The 12,735-nt window shown below is 48.7% G+C and overlaps 1 protein-coding gene across 2 annotated transcripts in view; it reads right to left on the minus strand.

Moving 5' to 3' along the window:
* Nucleotides 1–12,735, minus strand: part of SLIT3 (slit guidance ligand 3) — a 618,579-nt gene that overhangs the window by 511,315 nt on the left and 94,529 nt on the right. For both annotated transcript variants that reach the window (XM_059917657.1, XM_059917656.1), the window contains one exon: nt 2,914–2,985. In XM_059917657.1, the coding sequence (XP_059773640.1) occupies nt 2,914–2,985 (72 nt within the window). The remainder of the gene's footprint in view (nt 1–2,913; nt 2,986–12,735) is intronic.

Genomic DNA, 12,735 nt, shown 5'->3' on the forward strand with positions numbered 1-12,735 from the left:
TAATATTATAATCATATATATATAATAGGTTCTCAACAAATATTGTTTCCCTTTCCCATCACTACATGTATTATACGACCATAGCCTTTCCAAAAGGTATTTTTCAGATAATCATTGAATATTAAGCAGTCTTTGTCTATAGATCTAATAAGAAAAGGTGCGTCAGAATTGCTGTTTAAACTACATGGCTGACTGTGGAGGAGACAGCCACCCAGCAGCCCCATTTAGCATTCCCTGGAAAATGGCTCACTGCGTCTATTGAGATGCAGTGCTCTTTTAAAACAGAGCCAGTGGCATATGTATACACACTCATGATTGCACATTTATTGATTTCTAATTTGTACCCTGCTTACTTCCACAAAGGCCCTGGAGTGGCTGACAAAATAAGACAAAGACACAATAGGGTCATTAAGAAAAATCAAAGATCAAGCCCAGAGAGACAAAAGGATTGCTGATTATAGCCCAAACCTGGGTTAATAGAGCTGCTTCAATGAAAAAAAGTATGTATTTAGCTCTCAGCTCTTTGGCAGCCATTCAGAATGTGTCATGATAGGGCACATAGAGAACTGGGCAACCTTCATATCTGCAGTTTAACACCCAGCACAGAGGCCAGGCTGGAACAAGCACCTGGGAAAAGTTTATTGAATGAACGAATGAAGGAATGGTGGATAAAAGATTCAAAGTTCCCTCAGAACATGGTTCATACCCTGAGGCCTGTATCATTCATTTATTCATCCACCCATTCCTGAGTGCCTGTGTGTCACATTGGGCCTGGCTGGGGACCTGGAGAGGGGCAGAAACCAAAACGAGCCAAACGTCCTCCCTGCCTTCCCAGCTGCAGCTCTCTGGCTTGAGGGCAAAAGCTCCGTGCAACAGATCTCAGGGCCCACGTCAGCTCCTGGTTTCTTCATGTCTCCCAGAGAAAGGAGATTAGAAACAAGTTGTGAAGATGGGAACTGTAGGAGTAACAGTAGCTATCTTGGTAATTGCACTCACACAGCACTTTAAACCCTAGAAAATGCATGCCCACCATAATCTCATCGGATACGTACAGCTCCTTGGTGAGGTGGGTAGAAGGGAAGATGGAGCATCTCCCATTTACTGATGAAGACATTTAGGCACAGAAGGGAAAGTGGCTCTCCCGACCTCTTTCAGTTAGAAAGTGGCCTTTAGGACACTGGAGTTTCCCATGCCCCTGTGCTACCTGCCTGGGCCTGGCCCCCAGCATGGCAGAGACCTGTTATCACGGCCTGAAACTCCCCCTCTGCCTGGATCAAGACCAGTCCCGCCTAAAATGGGCCTCACCTGGTGGCCGTGGGGAGCAAGAATCAGCCCCCCTGACCTCCTGCAGCAACTGGAACTCTCAGACCTACCCGCTCAAAGCTGCCCAGCAGCACCAGTCCCATAAGCACCTTTTACTTGCCTCGAAAGTGATGCTGAGATTCCAGATGAACAGCATACCGTCTGCGTTATTTAGTTAAAAGCAGGTTGAAAAGCACAAGGTAATACTGGGTGGAGAGATGGCTATTAGGTGAGCATTTAACGAAAGAACTGTACAGGGAAGAGGAAGTTAAAAACCAGAGTGGTTTCCCCATCTGCCCACTTGCTGTTGCTCATTCAGCCCAGCAACAGCACCTCATGCACCCTCACGTCCATCAAGGTGGGTTCAGAGCAGAAGAGTGGAAAGGGAGGCGTGCTCTTTCCCTCATTTAGCACCGTCAGCCGGGTGGACTGAGCCAGAGAAAGGGAGTACCAGCAAGAGGAGACCGTGACAAAGTACAGGTGTGTCCCGGAGAAGGCAAGCAAGGTCGCGGTACCCTTGAAACACCAGCCAACCCCAGCCCGTTCCTGTTGCAGCCAAGTGCCCTTGCAAGTACATTTATGTATATAGTCTCTGTGTGTGTGTGCAGAGAGAGATACCGATTCCTAATTCAGAACTCATTCTTAAGTGCACACGCAAACAGGTGTTTCATATTTCCCAATTTATCTACACGCATCGGCGGACTGCCTACAGAGGTATTAAACACAGCCACTGGAAATGAGAAGGATGGCTACCACTTTGCAGCCTCCCCGGTAAGGTTAGAGTCTTCCCAGCCAGGCCGTAGATCTCACTGCCTGACTGCTAAGCCTTGGGCAACCAATTCACCCTATAATGTACACTAGTTACTGCCGGTAGGACTTTCAGGTTCAAAGGCATGGAGTTGTTCACTGTCAATAATTAGCACTTGCCTAATAACCCCAACATATGAATCACGATCTCCATCGCGACGTGCAACTCCAGCTCTTCAGTATCCAAACTCTCACGCTGAATAAATACACAGAGAATCTGCAAGTCTCCCCCCACCCCCCATTATACCCTGGACCATTCCGAACATAAAGCAAAATTCAAAGTGTTTCTTTCTTTTCCCACAAAATCACAGATCTCCAGACCCAGGGTTCCCAGACTGGCAGCGGTAGGAAGCAAGCAAAGGGCAGAAATCCTTCTAGCCAGCAAGGAGGTGAGGTTGAAATGCTTAACCCAAACCACTGCCCTCCTCTGAGACCACTGGCAGTCTTGTGTAAATCAATTCACCTCCAAGCCTACCCTCAGGGCATTTCCCTGAGGTTAATTCAGACCCAAGTTAAAAGGAAGAGTTTCCTCCCTCCTTGCAAAGGAGAGATGCACTACCACAGGTCCACAGTCCTCACCAGCCACTTAAGCGGATGATCTGGGAAGGACGGACGCACGAAAGGCGGGCTGGAGGGGAGTGTGAGGACCCAGCACGCTGAAGCCTGGCTCCAAGCGCCCACATGCGCGGACTCACTGCCAAGGTCCACACGGCTCAGGGCTCCCCACGCTAAGGCAACCGCATCCTCGGCGTCAGCAAAGCCGGACAAGACACCAGGTAGGGAACACAACTCCATTCTACTCACAGTCTGGTGAGCTTCGGGTTGCTCTGGAAAAGCAGTTCCGGGAGGACCTGGAGTTTATTCTTGTTCAGGCGCCTGAAGGGGGAAAAAAAGAATGAAAAGATGTCAAGGGGACATGAAACGGGATCAAGAGTATATACAGACACCCCTTCGGTCCATCGATCAACAGGTATTAAGAGGCTTCTAGATCTTTCAACGTGGGATGCTCAGCACATGTAAGGCATACTTTTTTAACTCGCGGAGCTGGGAGTCAAGTTGGGGATAAAAAGGCAAAGGTCAGTCGGAAGCAGGAACACAGCGTGCTTCCTGCCACACCCCCCTTCACGAGCCTCGGAGAGGCATCACTAACTGATCATGACATTCTTTCCCACGAACCTCAGACAGGCTTTTGAACTTTTCTCAACATGTGCCTGCGGTAGCTAGCTATTGCCAAGTGATGCAATGGACATGTGAAATGGGTCCCTAAAAATAAACAAAATACCAGAGAGAATATTCCAGATCCTAAGTGGTGAGGAGAGGTGGGACAGATAGCAGTCTTTATAGGGACAGAGAAGAGGGTGGGGCAGATCACCAGGGGTTAAAGGGCCAAATGGAATCCCGGCCAGCCTGGCTTTTCAGACCAGAGCTGGGCTGCATTATGACTGCCATGGGCCCTGAGCATTTTTGCCTCTGTGGGCCCCTTCCCCTATTTAAAAAAACTAAATATTGCATTTTATAACTGTTTTGGTATAAAAACAAATATATTAATATTATATAACATTTACTTTGACCTGAACACTCATCCCTTTCCTCTAATGTTAAAAGAAATTAAACCATTTTCATGGGTCCCTAAAAAGTACTGTCAGCCCTGGGTGCTGTCCCCGCTGTGCCTAATGGCAAAGTCGGCCCTGGGTCAGGGATCATGGTCGAGGTGTGTAGACCTAGAGGTAAAACTCAGCCCAGGACGGGTGTCCCACGTTGGGTGGTGGCAACAGAGCCAGACTCTCTCCTGAGAACAGTCCATGCTGATGCCCACAGAAAAGAAGGCCATCTGAGTTTCCGAGGGACCGTAAGTCGTTGTGGTCTCCACGAAGCCTGCTCTCCCGGGAGTGTGAGGCCAAGAGGGAGAGCCTGCCCCGCGCTCATTCCCAGGCCTCTCTGTCCAAGCATCTTTACGCAGCCTAATCAGGGAAGCCCAGACCAGGGTCCCCAAATCTCCTGTCCCCAGAATCCTCAGAATCTCACTCTCCAGAATCTCCTCGTGCAAAAGAGCAGTTTATAGCCCGGCTGAACTTATCCGCTTAAACTGTGCATATTTGGCTACGTGGAAAACATGTATTATCCCATCTAGAGCTAAGCGAACTGAAGAGAAGAAAAGGTGAGCTTCTTCCCAGCTTCTGTCCCCATAGCCCACACTTCCTCCACCACATCATGCAGACGTGATCCCCTGGGGGTCCGGGGGATTGCTATTTTCCCCTTTTCGTTCCAGGTTGAAGGACAAAAACTTCAGAGGGACAGGGGACTAGAAGGAAGTTTGCAAGGGCAGAGCATGTGAGAGGAGCATTCAGCACCTCAAGTCAGAAGCGTGCAGCTCAGCCCTGAAGGGGTTCCCGTGGTGCGGGGCAGGGGTGGGCCCGCGGAGCTGCTGGTGACACTCCTGACTGTAAGGAAGCCTGAGAAAAGGCTGGCAAGTGGGACAAGATAAGCTCAAATTCCTGCCCCACCGAAACGGCAACCTGCCTCCCTGGGCTCTTTTTTGTTTTGTTTTGTTTTCGTTTGTTTAACTGTGGTTAAAACGAAAGCCCTAACATAAAATTGACCATCTTAACCATTTTTAAGTGTCCAGTTCTGTAGTGTTAAGTATATTCTCACTGCTGTGCAACAGATGTCCAGAGCTTTTTCATCTTGCAAATCTGAAACGCTGTACCCATTAAACAACCCCACCCCAGGGCCCCCTCCCCTCGTCCCTGGCAGCCACCATTCTATTTTCTGTCTCTATGGATTTGACCAGTGCTCTTTTGATCACTCCCAGTATCTATCTGCTCTTTGTGTGTTCCTGTCACCAAAGTGGGAAGAAAGGGGGGAGCCCAGAGGAGAGGAGGGTGAGGAGGAGTCTAGCTCCTTGTCTAGAGCAGTTCTCATACAGCCAGTGATAAGCCCCTTTCTAACACGGGGAAGCACTGGTCCCAGAGAAGGCGTGGTGCTATGACTTTGGGGTTGGTCACGCTGGGTTCAGGTCTGGCTCTATCATACTCTCGCCATGGCACCTCGGGGAAGTTACCTAGCTCCTTGAGCCTCCGTTTTCCATCTGCCAAATAACCCTACTCAGTGAGTCACAGTAAGTTTTAATAACACACTGTATGCGTAAGTGTCTAGCACTGCAATGAGAGCATGGCAATAGTAAGTGAAATGAGTTGCGGCACAAATGCGTGTCAGACACTACGCCACGTGCTAGAGGGGTAGGATCTCAGGCAGCGCAGCTCAGAGGCTGGTGTCATAATTACCCGCATCTCACAGGTGAAGACAGCGACCCCTGGAGCGGTTGAGCCCATTCTGCAAGGCCACTGTGACAGGAAGTGGCAGAGGCAGGATGTAGACCCAGGGGTTCTGCCTCCAGAGCCTGGTTCTGAACCACTGTGTTACTCGAAGGCTTTCAATCTGTGTGACAGCTGCCTTCCCCTTCTTTTCTCCCCTCCCTAGTCTTCTTTTTGCCTCTGCTTCCTTTCATCCAGGGTTGCCACCTCCTCTGCCCCAGCCCAGACAACCATCCACCCTGAGTACATTTCCCTCCCTGAAAAGGATGCTCTTGGAGTCCCCAAGAATAGAAGTGGGTCTCTAGGTGGGTCTGTCTGGAACCACCCTCTATTGCCACAGCTGCACAAAGCCTGGTGAGAGTTACACTCAGACAACCAACGCTCCAGTTTAGACAAAAGTCTTGAAATCGGCCCACCGCTGCCTGCAGTGGGGAGGGTATTGAGTGTCCTAAAAGCTCAAAACCAGAGTTGAAGCTAAAAATAAAACCAGCTTGGCTCCGAGGCTCCAGGAAGGGAAGGAATCGTTTTCAGTTCTTTGCCGGTATTTGTGGCTGGACAAAAATAAAAACACAACCAAATTTAGTCAATTGTGTGCTGCCTGCTGCTTCATAAACCCTGAATGAGGATTCCAGGGTGGCTGGGCTGGGCTCTTCTCCCAAAAGCCTCGGGGTCTTTCCACTTCAGCTTGGGCGGGCCGCATGCTGGTTCTCTGTATCAAGAGGAGTTCGACAGCACATTTCGTTTCTAGTTCATTCCATTCCAGGATTTATCTGTGTTTATTTAGTGAACCAGGTCGGCCTGAAAGGTCTTCCTCGAAGAGCTGATAAAGGCTCCAAGCTGCATAAGGTGAACTTCTCACGTGGCTGCTCTAACAGCAGCTCCTGAACAGGAAAATGAACAGAGTGAAACGTGCTGTTCTCCTGACAGAGGAACAGGTAAGCGCTGGGCCGCACATAGCGCCTATTGGTCAAGGCATCCTCCATCACTCATGCCATCTGCTGCTTTGTCACCCTGGAACCAGAGGCGGAAATCTGCCATAGTTCAAGCTGGAAATAAATCCATGATGCCTGGATGAAGAAAAGGACTGAATGGGACTCGTATGAGGGCAGACCTGAGGAGGTCGGCAGAAAGGCTATAGGCTGGGTCAATGATGGGATAAAGCCCACCTGGCTGTCCTCTCTCCCTCTAAGATCGACACTCCTTCTCAGCCTTCCTGCTGGAACAATGGGGAGCATCAAGGTCAAAAAAACCCACTAGCTGCTAGTTGCAAGGTCATTCTGCTTTTCGGCCTGAACTATGAAGCTCCAAGAAGGGGAGCCTTGTCTCGGCAGTGCCACTGATGGCCGCAAGATCTAATTAGAGGTTTTTGCCACTTTATTGAATTCCTTCATTTATCTATCCATTATCCATTCATAAAACCACCCTCTATCCATCTGTCTGTCCATCCATCCATCCATCCGTCCGTCCATCCATCCACTATTCTATCCAACCAACCATTCACCTATCCATCCATCTACCCATTTGTCCATTTATCCATCCATCCATCCATCCATCTTCCTAGTCATTTATCAGTATGAACATACAAAGATGAATAAGATACAGTCCCTTACTGCACCTGCATGAATAAGATGTAGATGAAGAAGAAGGTCAGATGCTAGTGAAGGAGACAGACACGAAAACAAAAACCTGCAGCATGATCTTGTAAGCAAAGCTATTGCGGGAGCACAGAGGAGGGGCAGCTAACCCAGACCTGGGAAAGGAAGGCTTCCCAAAGAAAGTGGTTTGGAGGGTTTTTTTTTTTTAAGCATAATTTTGACTCTTCAGGAGATAGGGACAAAGGGTTCTAGACTTTGAGAGGTGTATGTGCATGGCCATGGAGGACCAGTAGACGGAGGAGAATTTGGGGCACAGGGCTGCATTGCTGGGACTTGGAGGTGACTTGAGAAACACAAGCGATGAAGCTCTAGAGCTAGGCAGGGGTCATATCAATGAGGGCCCCTGCGGGTCATGATCAAGGATTTGGGCTTGGCTGTTTCCTGAGAGTCGGAGGGAGCCACAGAAAGAGTCTGAGCAAGGAAATGATAATCTGTTTTGGATTTTAACAAGTTCTCTTGAGTAGTAGTAAGGCTTGTTTGGAAGAGGGTGAAATCAAAAGCAAGGTGAGCAGTTAAGAGGGCTCCTGAGTCATCAGTGTGGCTGTGTGAGGACCCAGTTAAGCGCAAGAGTCATATGGAGGACATAGATGTGAGGTCTAATCAACAGGGTTTTGTGATTAAATGCATATGAGGGCCCCAGGGGCTCCAGCTTGGAAAACTGATCAGTCAAAATGACCAATCAGTGCTGAAAGAAATAAAGACGAGAGGATCATTATGCAGAAGGGGGTGTGTTTAGATTCAGGATTTCTAAACTACTGGGGTCCCTCAAATATATTTTGACAACTAGTAGCAGTAGCTGGTAATAACCCTAAGACCATGAGTCAGGCACTGTACAAGGCGCTTCACATGTGCCAGCTCATTTAATTCCCCACAGAAGTGCTTGAGGCTAGCACCCTTGGTCAACCTATAATAAGGAAACAGAGGCCTAAGAAGGTTAAGGCACTTGCCCAAAGTCAAACTCAACCAAAATGATGGTGGTGGGATTTGAACCCAGACACCTAATGCCAAACCTGGGCTCTTAACTACCATGGATAACGATGGTATTTAATTTAGCCCTTATTACAGACTGTTGTGATTTATTACCTCATACGTGGGTCTCTGGGTCTCGTCTTCCCGTTAAGTTCTGAAGGTCCTTGAGAGTGGGAAATAGGTCTAATATCTACTCAGTGACCCATTGTGAGCTGACACAGCCCCAGGCATGCAAGGGGGCCTTCAGTAAGGGCCTGTTGAATTTCATGAGTAAATCATAAGGTGGGAATGGCCAATTAGGGGAGCCTGAAAAAGCAATAGCCTTCCTGCGCTGGGTGAGGGGAGCCATCCTGTTTGCAGGTGAACAGAACTCCCAGAGGGCCCAGTTGCTTGAATCTGTCCGCATCCTCCAGAATCTTCTTGAAGACTCGGCTTCAAGACTCACCTGCCTCACTACTGACCTACTGGGCAGCAAGGCAAGAAAGGATGGGGCCAGTTCGTCCCCTCAGTCGGTGCAGGACGGGGGAGAGGCCTCCAGGCCGGAAGGAGGCAAGCTTAGTCAGCAACAGGTCCCAGCACCCACTCAAAGTGCTTCCCCTTTCTCAGGGAGGTGTGGAATGTTCAGCTGCCCAGCAAAGGCCTGAGGGAGGGAGGAAGTCAAAATGTGCTAATTCCCAAAGGTCACCAGGACTGTTTGCTTTCGTAATGAAATCAAGTGAATCCCCTTCTCCAGGCACTTTCCTAGGCAGCCTGGACACCTTCCAGGTCTACTGGTATTTTCAGAAACACCAACAAGGACCAAAGCGGCTTTGCTATTCAGAGCGGAAGCTCCAGGCCTTCCCCAAGTGGAGGGATGGAGAGGCCCAAGACGTCCTGGCAGACCCCAAGAGAAGGGCAGAACCAAACTCAGAGGCCTCGAATCCCAGCTCAGAGGTGGCACGCTCATTCATGAGGATATGCAGATGTCACTATACATCAGGGGAACTCTGAGTTGAGCAGAGTCAAAAAAGCAGAGAACCTTGAATAGGGGTTGTTTCCGTAGTTGCTCACTGTAGCCACTGATGGCCTCATATTTTCTTGGTTTCCTCATCTGCCAGACAAATCAGATTCAGGCTTTTTCCTGCTATGCAAATTTTCATAATGCAAATTGGATGTAACCTGATCAGTTCAGCAAGGAACTCAGTTTGTGCTGGTTGTTGGTTTACACCACTGTCATGATCAGAAAGGATCCCTGCGTGTATCAGAGGAGAGCCTATTGGCCTCCAGCTTCAACACCCACGGGCCACTTTAGTCGGTGACTGGCTGTTCTTTGCCACTGGTATTCCCTTTTTTTTTTTTAATAATGTATTTTTAGGGTTTTTTGTTTTGGGTTTTTTTTTTTTTTTGCAGGGGCGGGGGAGGGTAGCAGCTTTCTTGAGATCTAATGGGGCTTCCTTTTTACTAGCACTTCTGGACCAAGCCACAATTTATTTTGATGGTCTGGAAGCAAGTTGACCTGAATCTTGTCTTCCATGGAATTCAGCATTTGCTCAATGACCTTTAGGTTGGCTTATGTCCGTTTTGAAAATCTGTTATTTGTAGTTTGTAACTTCAGAATGTCCTAATAGCAATTAAAACCCTTTACTTTTGACATTTCTGTAAGAGAAATAACTTTGTTGTCATAGTCTAAAACTCTTGCCCTAAGCAGTTTTTTTCCTCACTGAAGTTTTTAAGAGAACCCTTTAAGAAAATACAGTTTACTCTAGGAACGCAATTATTATGTAATAGCAAAACATGAACCTCGTGAGATACCTGAATAGTTTAACATCTGCGATGGGCTTTGCAGTATTTCTCAAAGGCTCGATAAATGGTAGCTGTTACAGCCACTGTTATTATCATTATCATCATCCTTAGATGCCCCAGGAGGTCAGGAGTAGGGGAGACGTATTTCCCCCTCACAGATGACTATATCAGTCAGCAAGGCTATTAGCAGTAACAAAGGAACTCCGAAATCTCACTGGGTTAACACAGTGGACACAGACTTCACACTCACATAAAGGCTTGAGACCATCTCTAAGATGCCATAGAGCAGGGGTCCCCAACCCCCGGGCCGTGGACCAGTACCGTTCCGCAGCCTGTTAGGAACCGGGCCGCACAGCAGGAGGTGAGCGGCAGGTGAGCCAGCAAAGCTTCATGTGCTGCTCCCCTTTGCTCCCCATCGTTCACATTACCGCCCGAACCATCCTCCCCCCTCCCCCACGTCCGTGGAAAAACTGTCTTCCATGAAACCGGTCCCTGGTGCCAACAAGGTTGGGGACCGCTGCCATAGAGAACATGTGGCCCCCAAGGTCAGTGTGTTGGGGATGAGAGGGAGGGAGGAGCCGCACCAGCTCTTAATTTCCTTGACCTCACAATGACTCATATCATTTCTACTCTCAGTCTACTGGCCAGAACTAGTCACATGGCCAAACCTAACTGCAAAGGAAGCTGGGAGATCTACAGGGACACTTGAATATTTGGCGAGAACTATCATAATAACCAACTCGCTTTAGAATCAAAGCAATAATAACGATCTCTTTGATCTTGTTGTTCTTCCTTCCTTCCTTTTTTTCTATCCATGCAGGGCATTTACAGTGGGCTAACTGCTGTGGGAGGTGCTTTATATGCATTATCTCATCTCATCCTTAAAGCACATTGCTAATGTCATTATGTTACACAAGGAAACTGAGGCTCAGAGAGGTAATGAAACCTGTCTAAAGTCACGCAGCTGATAAATAAGGTTTGGACAGAAGTCTCTTTGACACTGAAACCTGAACTTTGAACCCCTTCACCATTCTGCTTCCTTAACTCTTTGGTGCTTGGTTGACCAGGAGGCCTCCCAACAATCCTAAGAGGGAGGCCAGTAACAAAAGTATTTATTCATTTTATAGCTGGAGAAATTGAGTCAAAGCAGACTAGGAAACTGACCCTGTGCTTCCTTGGCCTTACTGTCCAAAGCCTATTTAATGATCCTGCCCCTCTGGTTTCAGAAGAAGGCTCTGAGGGTCCCAGGAAATCACTGCCCCCAGGCCAGGGGGCAGGAATACGAGCATTCATCCTTCTTCTCCTCTCAGACCTAAAAGGTCTGTTTATTCAGATGTTCCCCAAGGGCATTCTCAGCCCCTGCCTGCCCTGGTAGGTGACTCTGTCCCGAGATATCTGTCCAGTTCTAGAGAGCTCTGGGGCTTGCCCAGGATCTTGCTGGGCTCCAACTCAACACTCCAGCATGAAAAGAAAACAGGCACAAAGACCCTGAAACAACCCTTTTTGAACTTTCCGGCACCTCACATTGCGCCAATTTTCCTCCAATTACACGGTTGTTAGGGATAAAGCAGAGCACATCGGTGGCCTGAGCCTGCCTTGCCTTTGACCCCTGTCCCAGCTGCTGCCATGTGCCCAAATACCCCTGTCTCCAGAAGACCCTGATTTCAGGAGGAGAAAAGGGGGCAGGGGGAAGAAGGGCAGGAGTCCTGGCTCTGCAGAGAAGGAGCCAAGGGCTCGGAGGGTCATCTTGGTCCATGGTGACCAACCCATAAAGCCTAAGTCATGTTTGCCTAGAACAACACAAGGAACCCCGAAGGTCCGTGAACAAAAAGGCTGCTTCATCTAGGACTAAAGTCATGAGCAGGGGTTTCTGGGGATCCCCCAGCAGATCGGACATGGAACTACATTAGTACACTGATGGCTCAGAGCCCAGGGAAAGATGTCTGGAGTGGGACAAAGTGCATACTTACGCATGCATATGAACACACACACACAGACACACACAACATACATTGCAGACGTAACGCACATGCAATTAACAGAAACGTGTACATCCCTTAGAGCTGGCCAGATCCATTCCAGACAGCCAGACTGCTTGGCAGTGGCCAAAACTCAGATCCCCATAGCGATCGCTTCAACCCTATTTCATAACGGGGCCAATAGGGCAGGCAACTCCCAGACTCAAGCATCATGCCTTTATCCCTTCAGAGATACTCCAGTCCCACATCTTCCCCTGCCTCAGGGTTTCTGCACATGCTCCTCCCTTCTCTGGGAACTCTCTTTACCCTGCTACCTAGGTGGTAGCTGCAGAGGTGTGAAGAAGAAAATATTTTGAAGGTGGAGCAGACTGGATTTGCTGATGGATTGGAGGCAAAGCTTGCGAGAGGAGAATGAAGGATGATGCTGAGGTTTCGGCGTGTGCATCTGAAAGTGTGGATCTGTTGTTACCTGAGCTGGAGGAAGACTGTGGGCAGAGCACGTTTGGCGAGGGGCCAGATTGGACATGTTAAATTTGATATGCCCATAAATATCCATGTGGAGATACCCAATAGACGGTTGGATATGCAAATCTGGGCTTCAGGGATAAGACCAAAATGGAGATGTAGATGGTATTTAAATACAGGAACCACAGCCACCATGAGAAATGAAGAAAAGAAGGGAAGAGGATTTAGGACTGAGTCCTGGGCTGCACCATCCATTAGAGACCAGAGGGAGGAGGAAATGGTAGAGTGTGGTAGGAGGAGAAGCAAGAGAAGGTGGAATTGTGGAAGCCAAGTGAAAACGGGGTTCCAAGGAGGGAGAAGGGGAGGGAGGGACTGGTTAGTCAAATGCGGCCAAGAGGTAGAGAAAGATGAGGACGACACTGACCTGAGCAACACGGTGACTTAGAAAGAACAGCTTGGTAC

Source organism: Balaenoptera ricei, chromosome 3 (assembly GCF_028023285.1).
Source record: "Balaenoptera ricei isolate mBalRic1 chromosome 3, mBalRic1.hap2, whole genome shotgun sequence".
Taxonomy (NCBI): Eukaryota; Metazoa; Chordata; class Mammalia; order Artiodactyla; family Balaenopteridae; genus Balaenoptera; species Balaenoptera ricei.